Below are 15,756 nucleotides of genomic sequence, written 5' to 3'. Positions count from 1 at the left end.
ATGCATATGTGTATATATATAACTTTAAAAAATTCATCTTATGTTTTTCTTTCCATGACATCTATTGCATTACACAGTTAGTGGTTTCTGAAACCATTAAACTTCGCTTCTGGAATAATACACATAAATCTGTATATTTATATACACACAAATATAGCTGTGGTAGGTATAATAGGATGAAATAAAACGTAAGGGTATTTTACTTAGAATTAACTTGTATCCGGTAATTTATGGTGAATACAGAGAATAGAATGCTATGTAATGTTAATTGTACAGTACAAGTTAGGAGTAATGTTAAAGTACATATTTAGGAATCTAGTCTCTCAGCTCCAAACACAAAACTCCATTCTTTCCACCTCCTCAATACACAATTATCTTGGGAGAATAGGAAGAAAACTCACAGAAATGCTGCAAAAGTACATACAGCACTAGAGAAGACATAAAAAGTCCTTAGTGAGTCAGACTTAGGGTTGATAGTCTTGTTTATTCTTTAGTCTGCATGTCAATGGCCTTTCTATTTTTTGTTAAATATATGTGAATGGAAAGATTTTATTAGAGGTTTGTTGACTAGCTGCTGACTCTGATGTGTCTTAACTGGTGCAGTGAGACCTTCAGTTGTCAGGTATTAAAGAAATGGGAAGTATTCTTAGATTTGCAGTGACTCTTCTCCAAAACTCTCAAAAATACATATTTTGAGCTGACTACATTTTCTTTCTCTATCAAGGAAATGCAGATCTTTTCCCAGAAATAATACATAATTTCAGAGTCTCTACATATATTTCTTTGTAGAACAGGATGGTCAATGAAACAAGCAGTCACTGTGAAAACCTCATGAGAACAATTCAATCTCAGCAATTAAGTTGATGACTGAATTTGGCGGTAGAAAAACGTTAACGACGTCCTTTCTTTAGCCCTTTCTGGAACGGCTCACTTTCTTTTCATCCCCAATTCCTTTAATCAAAATGAATAGGCACAAATGACTAAAAATATCTACAGGTGCCTAGCACTAGGGCTTTGGCAGATGTCTCCAGAAGAAAGTGAAAAACACCCGCAGAAGGTTAAAAGTTCAATCTCTTTTTTTCTTGAAAATATTTTAAAACAATCAAAATGTATTTCCATGAAGTCTTTTTTTTTTTAAATAGTGAGTCTGAAACACACACACACACACACACACACACACACACTAAACTCCATGGCTTCTTGCTGTTCCATTTTGGTTAGGTTTTTACAGCATTTTATATGGGCAAAAGAAACAGTATTTGGGCTCAGTAAGCTTGAACTCTAAAACAAGGGCTGAAAGTGACTAGGAGAGGCAGGAAGCAGCCTGGATAGATGACTCTAAGTATAAATGTGGACTTTTGTGGTTGAGTGAACTTCAAAACTGTTCTTGATATGATAAATCTAAGTTGCCTACATAACAATTCAACCAAAACAGTGTTTTCCTAGTATTGCATAAGAAACAACTAATGATGCAAATGTATCATCATTCGTTTGTTTATTTAACAAAAAGTTGAGTATCTGTAATGTGCCAGGAAGGTTGCTAAGTCCTGGAGCTACAGGGCAAAGGCTCTACCTTAAAGAAATAGAGTTTATTAAGGAGTCCGATGCATGTTTTAAAATTGTATGTGAGAACTATGATAGAAATGTGCACAGAGTATTCAGAGAACTTGAAGGAGGGGCACCTCTTCTAGTCTGGGGCTCTTAGGGCAACAAGGCTTTCTGGAGGATTTGAGTACTCAACTGTCACTTACAAAAATGTACCTGGACCAGCCTGGATAGAAGATAGGGAAAGATACTCAGAGCCTAGGGTAAAAAAGGATGGGAATAAAAAGTCCTCTAGGTGATTTGTTAGTTGTTCTAAATATAGTTACACAAAGTGAGATTCTATTGTTAGAATGCACTTCGTATTATACATTTGAATTTACTTTGAGAAACACAGGAGCAAATTTTAAACAGATGTTTTGGAAATGGTTGTTTGTCAATTCAAAACCACAATGTGGCTGAGTTTCTTTTTTAAGCAACAAGGTATAGTCTTCAGAGTATTTGGTTCTATCAGGAAGTTCTGGAAATTTGAAGTCTCTTTCAAGGAAATTCTACCTTGTAATGTACTTTTTACCATTGGTCTACATCATCCCCTGAAAGAGATGAAGCCTGTAGGCTTTCCACAAAAGCAGGGTTTTTCAGCCTCAGCACGATGATTCTTTGTTGGGGTGGGGAGCTCTCCTGTGCATTGTAGGATGTTTAGAAGCTTCCCTGCCCATTATCCAGTAGATGCGAGAAAAGCTTCCCTTCCCCCAACATTCGTGACACCAAAATGTTTCCAGATATCACGAAATACGCTCTGGGGAACAAAATCACTACTGGTTGGAAACCACTGCACTAACAAGCTGTTTCAGCTTAGTTTTTACGCAGCAGTTTGAATAGAGTGCAAATGTTTTATTTTTAGTAATAATATATTAAAAGAGTATTGGGTAATAGATACAGGGGCATCCAGCCACCGAATGTCAAACCACTGAAAAGGCCACAGTATACCAGATAGCCCATGTTAATAAAGGACCGATGCTGGTGCCGGCATCATTACCCCTGCTGATGACTCTGTCATTTCTTCCCTGAGCACACTGGCAGGCCCCGCTGCTCTGTGACCTATAAGAAAAATGGAACAAATACATTTCCTTCTCTGAAGTGATGTTACCCTCTAATCCAGGGGTGTCAAAACTGAGGCCGGCGGGCCAACTGCGGCCCGCAATCCATTGTGAATTGGCCCGCAGCAAATTCCAAAAATATATTTAGTTTACTTAAATAAACCAGATGAGGCAATACGTACTTCACCTCGAGTGAGTGGCCCGGCTGTTTGTGTATATTACCGCATATGGGCCTTGGTAAAAAAAACGTTGAAAAAAGTTTGGACACCCCTGCTCTAACCCATGGTTCTCAACCTCAGGTGCCCTTTGGAAACTTCTGAGGAGATTTAAATAATACCGAGCCATTGATTACTCTGCAATGTTCTGATTTAAATTAAATAATGCTGATACCTCAGTTACATCCATACCTTCTGATTTAATTGGATTTCATTGGTCTGCAGTGAGGCCTAGGTATTACAGGTTTTAAAAACTCCCATGAGATTCTAATGTGCTGTCAAAGTTGAGACGTATTGCTTTCATTACCTTACCTGGGGCTACAAATCATCTTTACTAAAATCTCTATCTTGTTTAGGGATGTTTAGAGGCAGTTAACTCTTAAATATATACTAATTACACATATACAAGGTCTGGCAATTGAATTCGCGAACTTGTTGCAACAACATTGCTAACCTTGTTTGATATCAGAGGGATTATTCATTATGAATTTGTAGCAACTGGACAGTTAACCAAGTTTACTATTTGGAAGTGCTGAAAAGGTTGTGTGAAAAAGTTATAATCAGAAACAGTTTTGGAGACAAAGAGGAAAAACTGAGGGTTGCTAGATGGGCGGAAGGGGTGGGGGTGGGGGGGAGGGTGAGGGGATTGGAGGGCAGTCAGTGACCACAAGATGGCCATGGGTTTGAAAATTAATCTGGGGAACGTAATTTAGTGGTTACCAGAGGGTAAGGGGGTTGGGGGGTGGGAGATGAGGATAAGGGGGATCAAATATATGGTGATGGAAGGGGAACTGACTCTGGGTGGTGAACACACAGTGTAATTTATGGATGATGTGATACAGAATTGCACACCTGAAATCTATGTAATTTTACTAACAATTGTCACCCCAATAAATTTAAAAAATAAAATTAAAAAAAAAAAAAGTTAGATGACCTGAATTTTTCACCAACAATTCATGGCTCTTGCATCACAACAATGCACCAGCTCACATGGCACTGTCTGTGAGGGAGTTTTTAGCCAGTAAACAAATAACTGTCTTGGAACACCCTCCCTACTCACCTGATCTGGCCCCCAATGACTTCTTTCTTTACCCAAAGATAAAGGAAATATTGAAAGGAAGACATTTGGATGACATTCAGGACATCAAGGGTAATATGATGACAGCACTGATGGCTACTCCAGAAAAAGAGTTCCAAAATTGCTTTGAAGGGTGGATTAGGCACTGGCATTGGTGCATAGCTTCCCAAGGGGAGTACTTCGAAGGTGACCATGGTGATATTCAGCAATGAGGGATGTAGCACTTTTTCTAGGATGAGTTCGCGAACTTAATTGTCAGGCCTTGTGTGTGTGTGTGTGTGTGTGTGTGTGTGTGTGTGTGTTTAGTCTTTATAAAGGTCATAAATTTAGTGTTTTCCTTAGATTTGGGAATTCAGTCTTTGGAACTAGGGATTTATCTTTAGAATTAGGAATTTAGTCTTTAACCCCCTGTTTCAGAGATTCGTCAGCACATTAGAATCGCCTGACTTTTGTTTTCTAAGGCCTGGTGCAACCACAGAATAATTAAATCACAAGCTCTGGGGACTGTGACACATCAGGTATCTCGAAGTTCTCCAAGTGATTCCAAAGAGCAGACACGTTTGAAAATCACTGCTTCAACCAGATCTGGAAAGGGATCTAAGTGTCTTGAGCCCCGTAGGTATAGATCATTGGTTCTCATCTTTAGTTGCACATTAGCACCACCTGGGGAGCTTTTAAAACTCCTGAAGCCCAAGTTGCATCCCCGAACTATTAAATCAGAATTGCTGGGAGTAGGAGCCAGTCATCAGTAGTTTTTAAAGTTCCATGGGTAATTCCAATATGCCATCAAGCAGTGGTTGTCAGATTTTGGCACCCATCAGAATCATCAGCAGGGCTCAATAAAAGACGGAATACTGGGATCTATACCCAAAATTTCTAATTCTGTAAGTCTATGTTGGAGCTCAAGAATTGGCATTTCTAACAATTTCTCAGTTGATGCTGATGTTGCTGGTCCATGGACCACAATTTGAAATCGAAAACACTAGTTTAGGAAATCAGCTTAATAAATGAGAGGTGAAAAGTTCCTCATGAAGAATTAGTTTTAACTGCCAGGAATTGTTTCAGGGCTTCCTATTTTACCTGTTATTGAATTGTTTTAGTGAATGTGATATTATTATTGAAAATCTCCATAAGGATAGTAATTACAGCTACTTGAATATTTTCATCTGTTTGCTAAACTCTCTTTTATTCAGATTAATTTTCCCCTTTTCATAGCTTGGTGCTTTCTTCCTCTTTCTTTCTTTCTTTCTTTTTTTTTAATTCTCTCTCACTCATATGTGTAGATGAGATGTGGATCAACAAGAATGAAATCTCAATTCATTTCATTAACCCAAATGCAAGTACCTATATTCCTAGCAGTAAATATTAGGTTGGTGCAAAAGTAATTGTGGTTTAAATGGTTAAAAATCATTGCAAAAACTGCTATTACTTTGGCACCAACCTAATACAATGTCTGCTGATGGAACCCTCATTGCAGAGGTTGGGGGTTCCATCGAGGGGGAATGAGCACCCGTAGCAGACCCGGCTCTCTTTTAAGGGATGCAGACTGTGTGTCCGCCAGTTGCCGACATAGTTATCCCTCACAGAAGCTCTAAGCTACATAGAATCTTTGCCTTTCTCTGGCCCTAGGACTCACGATGGCAATCTCAGGTGTCCCCTTCAAGGAGGTATATGAATGGTATCGCCATTCTGCAGCCAATCATTTTCTTTTTCTGTAACAGTCTGCATAATGACGTGCCTCTCCCTGCTCCTCCCCCCACAAAAAAGAAAGACTAACCAATTTACTCAGAAACAAATCAGGAAATTCGGGAAGAAGATCAAACTCTACAGAAGTAAACTTCACAGTTAAAAAACAAACGAGAGAGAGAGAGAGAGAGAGAGAGAGAGAGAGAGAGAGAGAGAGAGAGAGAGAGAAGAGGAGAGGACAAGAGAGGAGAGGAGAGAAGAAGGAAGGAGAAGAGAGGGAAGGGGAGGAGAAGATGGAGGCTGTATGTTCACCTTCTCTCTCCTCCACCGTTGCCTGCTCATCTTCCTCTCAGTAAACTTCATAATTATATTATCTGTTTTAGAATGTGATTACATTAATGCTAGATCATGTTGCTGGAAATTAAACAAGTGGGTAATTCCAGAATTGATTGGCCATACCACTGTCACTGTGTTTATGCTGGTTTCCTTACACTGGTTCCTCTTCCTTCTCACGTCGCCTGTTGCCACTTGAAATCTCTATCGGTTAATTATGGTGCCAAGTGGTAACATGGGACTGTTTGATCCAACAGAAATACACAGTCGGGGGCAGCTGAAGTCACACTTGAAAGAAGTCGTGATCAAGCTTGGTTTCAACTTGCTCTGTTTCCTCATGTGTCTTTATAGTCTGATTTTAGCTTTGATAAATGACAGAAGCCATGGCTGAAGCCAACCTATATATATTACCGTGCACAATTCAGAGCCAGAGATTACTTAAAGTCATATTTAGAATTGTGACCATAGCCGTATATTTTTTCCTCCTTGAACAAAAAACTACTTTTGCTCTATTTTTACCATATAAAATATTTTTAAAAATAACGTTCCATCCACACTAATGGAGAGAGGATTATACAAGGCATGGATGTGACAGAGCAGGACTCTTAGAAACCATCTTGGAATTCTGTCAACCACACAATCTCAAATTTTGCATATATATATATATATATATATATATACACACATATACACACATATACACACATATGTATATTTCTGTTTCTCTGGAGAACCCTAGTATAGAACCCTGACTAATATATGGATAAACCTTGAACACATTATATTAAGCAAAATAAGCCAGTCACAAAAAGACACATACTGTATGGTTTCATGTATATGAGGTATTTAGAGTATTCAAATTCACATAAACCTAAAGTGGAATGATCATTGCCAGGACCTGGGGTAGTGGGGAGTTTTTTAATGGGTTTCAGTTTTGTGAGATGAAAACGTTTTAGAAATTAGTCGCACAGCAATGTGAATATATTTGATATCACTGAACTGTACACTTAGAAATGGTTAAGATGGTAAACTTTATATTATGGGTGTGTTTGTTTTTTACCACAATTAAAACAAAATGAAACAAAACAAAAAGCAACAGCAAGCTGTAATGCCTTCCTAGTTCTATTGGTTCTAAAACAAACCACAGAATTAAAATTGGGAAATATTTGCTATGACTTCAATTACAAAGGGAAGAGACATAAATTAGAATGGGTACACAAACTCCATTTGAATTAACAGTTTGTAGCTGGTATAATAAATAGTAACAAGTAAACAAATAGACAGAAAGCCAAATGGATGGGCTAGCCTCCTGTACACAACATGCAAAGATGCAGGAAGTATGAGGCACAGACTAATACCTCTATTCTAGTATCAGTGGTAAACTCCTTATGGGATCTTGAATTCATCTAAGTCAACACATGATTTGTGGAGAAATTGAAGTGTGTTCAGAAAGAAACATTATAAGAACTAAAAAATATGTATTCCAGAAATGTTAAACAAATGTGGAGGTTAAAAGTTTACATATACGAGGTCAGACAATTAAGTTCGCAAACTTTGTTGCAACGATGTTGTTAACCAATTTTTATATCAGAGGGATTATTCATTACGAATTTGTACCACTGGACACAGTTCACCACGATTATTATTTGGAAATGCTGAAAAGGCTGCGTGAAAAAGTTAAACGACATGAACTTTTTGCTAACAATTCATGGCTCTTGCATCATGACAACACACCAGCTCACATGGCACTGTCTGTGAGGGAGCTTTTAGCCAATAAACAAATAACTGTATTGGAACACCCTCCCCACTCACCTGATCTGGACCACAATGACTTACTTCTTTACGCAAAGATAAAGGAAATGTTGAAAAGAAGACATTTTGATGACATTCAGGACATCAAGGGTAATACGACGACAGCTCTGATGGCCATTCCAGAAAAAGAGTTTCAAAATTGCTTTGAAGGACTAGGTGCTGGCATCAGTGCATAGCTTCCCAAGGGGAGTACTTCGAAGGTGACCGCAGTGATATTTAGCAATGAGGTATGTAGCACTTTTTCTATGATGAGTTCTTAATTGTCAGATCTTATAAAAGTTAAAAGAATTCAGATTTCTTAATGTATAGACTAGAAAGCTAGGAAAAAGTTACTAAGTTATTACAAAGAGGGAATTTTTCAGCCAACAATTATCTATTTCCTTAGAACACAGAATTGAAGGCACAAACTTCAATCCAGTTAGAGGTTTTCCTGGGAGTAAGAACAAAGAAACCCTGACAAAGACAATGGCAGATATCTGTATCGGCTATGTAACAAATAAGTTTTTACCTTACATTTAGTAGTTTAAAAGAACACACATTAACTATTATTATTTCACTATTATCGTTTCTGTGAATCTGGAGTCTGAGTGTGGTTTAGCAGGTTCTTCCGCTCAGGCTCTCACAAGACTTACATCAAAGTGTTGGCTGGAGGTACAATCTCATATTATCTTGGAGTCCTTCTCAACTCACTGGTTATTGGCAGAATTCAGCTCCTTGCAGCTGTGAGGACTGAGGCCATTTGCTGCCATATGACCCTCTCCACACCATGGCGGTTTGCTTCTTGGAGGCAAACAGGAGAAAGTCTACTGCTGCTTCTTTTCTCTTTCCTGGAGACCTTCTTAGAAAAGGCTCACCTGATTAGTCCAGGCCCGCCAGAATAATCCCTCTTTTGATTAATTCAAAATCAACTAATTAAAACCCTAATCACTTTACTTTTGCCATATAATGGAACAGAAACACAGTAGTAAGATCCCATGATAGGTCCCACCCACACCAATGGGGAGAGGGTTATACAAGACATGTACATAAAAGGGCAGGACTCTTGGAGGTCATCTTGGAATTCTGCCTACTGCACCATCTCAGTTTTTGCATATCTGACCCCAAACTATAAAACTTCTTATTTAATTACTGAGTATCACCCTAAATATGGGCTAGGTGGAATGGCATTTGTTTCTAACAAAAATACTTATAGGATGTTTTCTCAAGAGGAAACTTTGTGGAAGGGAGTAGACTAGTCAGCACATAGTGTGATTGAAGGGATCCCATATGACCAGACTTGCTTAAAAACGTCTTCCCAGGCTTGCTATAAAACCTGACATCAGCTTCAATAGAATCACTCTGTGGGAATTATCTCCAGAAATATATCCAGGTAAGAGTCAACAGGACTCTTGGCTAGGATGGGTCAGAGGGGGCTGAATCAAATTCAGTGTTTATGATATTCCTTTATAGAAAGCCTTCAGTATTTCTGGACTGACATTACATTATCCATATGTGTATGTCTCCTAAAGTAATAGTCATTAAAGAATCACACTTAAGGGGTGTCCTGATGGCTCAATTGGTCAGAGCACAAGCTCTGAACAACAGGGTTGCTGGTTCAATTCCCACATGGGCCAGTGAGCTGCACCCTCCACAACTAGATTGGAGACAATGAGCTGCTGCTGAGCTTCCAGAGGGGTGGCCGGATGGCTCAGTTGGTTAGAGTGCAAGCTCTCAACAACAAGGTTGCCGGTTCAATTCCCACCTGGGATGGTGGGCTGCGCCCCCTGCAACTAAAGATTGAAAATGGAGACTGGACTTGGAGCTGAGCTGCACCCTCCACAACTAGATTGAAGGACAAATACTTGGAGCTGATGGGCCCTGAAGAAACACATTGTCCCCCGATATTCCCCATTAAAATAATAAAAAAAAAGAATCACATTTAAAATTCTATGTTAACTTCAAAACCAAAATATCACTATAATCTTCCCTTTGCCAAATCACCCACTATACTGTTGGGATTATTTTCCTTCACGTTATTACCATATTTCCTAATTGCCAATAGAGACTGAAATGATGAGAATTGCACCATTCCCTTTAGGAGCCAGTTTTTTTGTTTGTTTGTTTCTTGTTTCAAATACATCAGTGGAGTTATGTTACATTTTCTTTTCCCTAAAGGGACATTTCTTAACTTTGTATAATAAATGAGATGTCATTATTCATAAATCTCAGAACTTCATCATTTGTTACATTACTTGAGCTCAGCTATATTATTCCTCCCCCGCCCCCAACAAAGAGCATTGTGTGGTATTGACTAAAACATGACATTTGTTGATTTTATGTATTTTCATATTTGTATGGCAGTGGAATGTAGCATGATCCAAAGCACACATGATGCTCTCTTCAGGAAAGGCACATGTTTACATAAACTATTATTTTTATGATATGTAACAGGGTCCGATAAATCGTTGTTTCAATGTTCTAGCTGATTGTGCACGTGTTGTACATGTTATTTAAGGAAAGTGACCATATCGTATAGATTTTTTTCTTAGGGCCTGTTAAAGTAATAGCACAGGAAGCGTGTTATAACCTACAGGGATCGTAAATACTAACCCTGTAACATTTTTATTACCAACTTATATCAAAGGCAATCTGGCACTCTTTTACACATAATATTCTTCCATTAGTAAGCAGTCTTATATTACAGACATAAAATATTTGTAAGCATCTTAACCTGGCCAGGCTACCGCAGCTGTGTCACATTTGTTCTTCCTTATTTTAATATGAGATTATTTAGATGAAACTGGAATTGCCTTCCTCTCCTCTAGATGACAGATCTGGTTTAGTGCCAGGCCACGTAGTGAGGTCTATCAGACAACGCTCTATTATATACAGTGGCATAATTTGAAAATCACAAAACCACTAACTCATAACACATGTCAATATGCCCAGTTAGTTCAAAGTCTAGCGTTTTACAGGTGATTTTTATATTTATATTCCATTTATATTCCAGGACATTTATATTCCATTTTAAAATGTCCTTTATTGCTTCCACTACAAACAGTTTATCTGATAATCTCTAAGCTATTTTAACATTTTTTCACATTTTTCTGAGATATATAGCTATATATTACAACTAAACAAACAAACCAAAAATAAGGAAACAAACTTTTAGCTAACCTTTGTATTGTATTATTTTGCATTTGGGAAATCTATTAACTGAATTAGGGAATGAATTTCCCTAATCATAACTTCCTTCCCCGCATTTTCCCACCACTAACTCCCCTGCCCAACCCTGGGCTGTACTGTTACCATTCAGTGATGTGGAGCCTCTTTAAGATCTTGGTAATAAATGATAAATGTTTAACCATTCCATTGTTTTGTACACCTGAAACTAATAAAATATAAAAAAAAGTTACCAAAAAAATAAATAAATAAGATCCTGGTAAGCTGGTAGCTCCTGCCACCCACCATATTTCCGGTGGATCTCAAATGATACCAGCATACGGCAGTCTGCCATAGGTGTCCTTTCTCAATCTCCTCTCAAAAGTGGAGAAAGTGAGACTTTCTCAGAAAGCATAATCAAATCCTCAGAGTACATACTCCAGGGTTAGTGACCAACATAGGTTGTAAGCAATATTTACTGGTCATGATTAATATGAAAGGCTCATCCGTATACTGGGTACAGACACTTCCTCAACTTTGAGTAAGTTAATAACAACTTGCCTGCACATCTGTTTACAGCAGGAGAGATCTTCACTACCCTGAAGACCCCGGGGGGGGGGGGAAAGTCCTGCTAAATTTTTCTGCTTTGCTCTTTAATTTCTGCTTAACTGTTCTGGGTCTTAGCTATTGGTTCAGCTCCCAACTCACCTTTATCCTAAATACTTTGTAGCCCCGATTTTAATTGATAAGTTGCATATACAGGTATGTTGAGTTCTTTTCCAAATTTATGAATAATCATTAATCATGGACCTTGATGCTGGTCCCTATTAGTGATTTTAGACTGCAAATTCTTTTAGAGGTGGAACTATGCCTATAACTGAAAAAAATATATAACATCACAGGGCCCCATTAGGTACCACCCAGGTTAGTAAATTCTCCAAGAATAATTATCAGTGAATGCTGAAAACGATTTAATGCAGTTGAGCAATCCATAAAGTTACTGCCTGGGGGGGGAAGTATACTGTATCCGAAGTGTAGCTAAGTCAGTAATAGAATAATAATAATACATTGCCCCTATAAATTTCTGGTAAAGGGGACAAGCAGAGTATAACTAAACAAGAGAATTAAAAAGTGAGAAAGGATATGGGGCAACAGCCCCCAAAAGCAATGTTTTCATAATTATTACCTGTTACCAATTATTAATGAAAGCTAAGATTTAGAAATACATGGAAAGGTGTGGTGAAGCTTTATATAGTATTAGGTAACTGCACAAAACACTGAGTTTGTTGTGCTGAATGTTACATGTATCATATGAGTTTTAGATTCAGCTACAAACATTATCGAAAAGGATTATTGAAAGCAGAGGACAAGTCTTTTGACTGAATTTAACATTATTAGTTATTTTCTTGTTCTCCCTTCTTTAATTACCTGTTTTTAAAATATATTTAGCAAGTTGATTGGATGTCTGTGTCACAAAATTCTATAATTAAATCACAAATAGCTAGTGATGGATTCCACTGCCATAAAAATATTCTAAAAAATGACATCTACTAAAAAAAAAAACACCTTACTGCTATTTCATGATTAATAAACAAAAACAGCAAAGGATGAAATTTTATATTCATATAATAATAAAAAATATTGTTTTCGATGCCTAGGAAAAGAAAAATGAGGCCAGATTACTTATCGAACTTGTGTTAGGATTCTTAAACCAATAACATTTCTTTTTTTTTCTCCTAAAACAAATGCAAGTGAAGTGCGGACTTTTAGGGGTAAAGGAATGAAATAAGACAATTTTGTTTTCTTCAATACAGAATCAGAATTTCCAGATTTCATCTTTCATTAATTCTATTTGTCATTCTTTTAAAGCTCAGTTTTTTTAATCATAATAAAGACAAACTATTTTCAGAGCAGCATATCCTAGGTTTTCAGTTTTCTTTGATGACTTCTGAAAGCTTTTTGATGTGAACTCCAAAAAAGGCATTTTTCATCCTTAGAAATGTATTTTAAAACAGTAAACCTTGAGAACTGCAGAACTGGATATTCTCAGCTGCCGCTCTGAAAAAAAATATGGGTTGAGAGATGAAACCTTAAAGTAAAATTTTGGAAGCAGGATAACGAGGAGATTTAGTGTCAGAAGCAAATCTGCGGGCCAATAGTAAAGAGGGCCTGTCGGAGCAGGGTCGCTTGAAGCCCGTTGAGTTATTTGGGAGATGGGGAGAGGGGCCCACAGGTCCGGCGCGGATGGCGCACACATGGCACCTTCCCCCACTGTGCCTGTCCGCTGGGCTCTGCCAAGTGTAGGCTCATGATTCAAACTGACAAGAACCTTGCTCCCTCCCTGATCCAGAAAGAAAGAGCCTTGTCAAGTTGAATATCCTGCTTGCTACACAGGAGCAGGGTTGCCAGGAACAATGGGGGGAACTCAAAATGTGCTCTCAATCAGCAAGAGGCCTTGGACCCTGGCTGGCTGCGCACAGGGCAGTGAGAGGTGTAATTGAAGCTTAAATGTCACTGCATTCGTTTTACAGGAAATGCTGGTTTGTTGTGTCATTTTGTTTGTTTTGCTTTTTCTGTTTCCTTCCGGACTTTGAAAATAAGTTTGTAATGTAAAATACCTATTTTTTTTTTAAGGAAAATAAAATAACTACTAAACAAATTTTGCCCTAAGAACAAATTCAATCCAACCAAGAAATGTATACATTAAACTCCACTTATGCCAAGTAGGGGTCCATTGGAGGTGCAGGTATAAAGATGGATATAATCTCTGGCCTGGAAGAGACGACACCACCTGTAAGGAACAACACGGAGCATTTAGAAGATGCATGAAGATCCTGACTTAAAGCGGGGCCTCCTTTGGGAGGTTCCCTCTACTTGCTATGTGACCTTTGGTCAGTCATCTGACTTCTCCCGAACCTAATTTCTTATCTGTAAAATAGAGTTATGATAACTAACCCACAGGGAAGGCGAGGATTGAAGGAGATAATATATTTTAAAAATGCATTTAGAATGTGTTAAGCATTATACAAACGATAGTTATAATTGACAGGCAGGCAGGCCTCATGGTTTCTAGCTTGCGTAGCTAACTGGATCTCACTCCATATTTCCAGAGACGAGGTCCCTTTCAATGCTCAGATTCTATCTTCCAACATAATATATATCTCAAGAAAGAATCAGGTAAGTATAATAGCTATGAGGAAGTGCCAAAATAAGGGAAAACAAAGGCCTGAGGAATAAAGGATCGAATCCAGCTGGGGTAATAGCAGAGGCTTCTCAATTAGAGCTTAAATGTGCCTAAGAGAAATGGCACAGATTCCCACAGTGGGACTTCTATACTGGTGTAAATGCCTAAAACCCAGTGGTCACTGCTTCCTGGGATTTCCATGAACAACTCCAATGCACCGTGTGTGAGCATTTCAGAGACTGGTCATTAACAAACGCCGTGGTGGGATGCAGTGCCCTGGCCCCTGGTGTGAGCTTTGTGTCTCCATCCTTAACCTAAAACAATCGAGTGAGGGAGATCTTGGCTTAGAAGCTGTCCTTCCACTAGATATAATGATTTCTTCTTGTTGTTTAAAGTGACAATAATTTCTGTGAAATTATTGAGAATAATTTCTGTGAAAGTCAATTAAATTTCCTGTAAAATAATGAGGAAAGGGTGAAAGAAGGTTGTAGCTAGGCAGAATACAATTTAACATGTAACCCACACAGGTTAATGTTGATGTTTATAAAGAAAGGGTGAGGTGTGTGGCCCTGTAGCATTAGAAAAACTGAACATTTGTTAAAAACAAAGCTACTGAAGTAATAGCTCCAGTTAGAGATTAGAGCCGAGAACTCTACATTGAAAAAAAAAAAAACAGAGAGAGAGAGAAACCAGACTAAATGAGAGCTATGAAATTCCTTTCTCAGACAAAAATTTGTATGTGAGTATTTAAGAACTTGTATAACCATCTGATATTCCCATAATTCAACCTATAGAGCACTTTCTTCCAATGAGAGAATCATTGAATATACACGTACCAGGGACTCTGGTATATCAGCAAGTCACGAGCAATAAGGAAACCTTTCCCTCGCTGTTTGCTAAATGCTACAGCCTCCTGACTGTGACACTAAGCATATTTCACTGCACTGGTCGATCCATGTGTTTCTCTCCCCAGCCCTTGACTTAGAGATTCTCAAGGATAACTAACCTTCTTCATTTTTATATCTAAGAAGCTAACACAGTGTCTGGAAAACAGCAGACACTCAGTAAATGCTCACCGAATAGAACTAGAACTTGGATGCCAAAGAAACTGGCCTTCGCTGTGAATCTTAGAGCCAATGGGACAGCCAATCCCAGAGCAGTGGCTATAGTTGGCAGCCATTGAGGAACCAGCCAGAGATGACCAATGATTGGTTTGGCAGGTGTGTAGAGTGAAGGCTAGAAACAAAACAAGGCAGTCCCAAAAAGGAATGGACAGTCTCTATCTGTTGTAAACTTTGGTTCAAAGGAAAACACAGAGGAACAGAATAAAAACAACTTCAAAGAGTTAAGCATTCTGCAATATTTAATTAATTAATTTATGTATTTATTTTTAACATTACCTGATAAAGTTATTCTTTTTTTTTAATTAGTTTTAGGTGCACAAAACAATGTAATAGACGTTTATCTTTTATATCCCTCACATAGTGACAACCCTCCTCCCCCCATCCACTATCCCTCTGACATCGCACACAGCCATTACATTTCCACCGTCTCTATTCCTAATACTGTACTCTGCTTCTTGTAACTACATATATATATATATATATATATATATATATATATATATATGTATAAAATTGTAGTTGACATTCATTATTGTGCAGC

General features: G+C 38.1%; 1 protein-coding gene across 1 annotated transcript; it reads left to right on the top strand.

Annotated features, from left to right (window-relative positions):
* The first annotated feature begins 5,925 nt into the window (after positions 1 to 5,925).
* LOC117013625 (protein cornichon homolog 4-like) lies at positions 5,926 to 6,153 on the top strand. Its single transcript, XM_033090949.1, has one exon. It carries the CDS (start codon positions 5,926 to 5,928, stop codon positions 6,151 to 6,153), a length of 228 nt encoding a protein of 75 aa, XP_032946840.1.
* The last annotated feature ends 9,603 nt before the right edge of the window (positions 6,154 to 15,756 follow it).

This window comes from Rhinolophus ferrumequinum, chromosome 2, assembly GCF_004115265.2.
Source record: "Rhinolophus ferrumequinum isolate MPI-CBG mRhiFer1 chromosome 2, mRhiFer1_v1.p, whole genome shotgun sequence".
Lineage (NCBI taxonomy): Eukaryota > Metazoa > Chordata > Mammalia > Chiroptera > Rhinolophidae > Rhinolophus > Rhinolophus ferrumequinum.
This window is presented reverse-complemented; position numbering and strand designations above follow the sequence as displayed.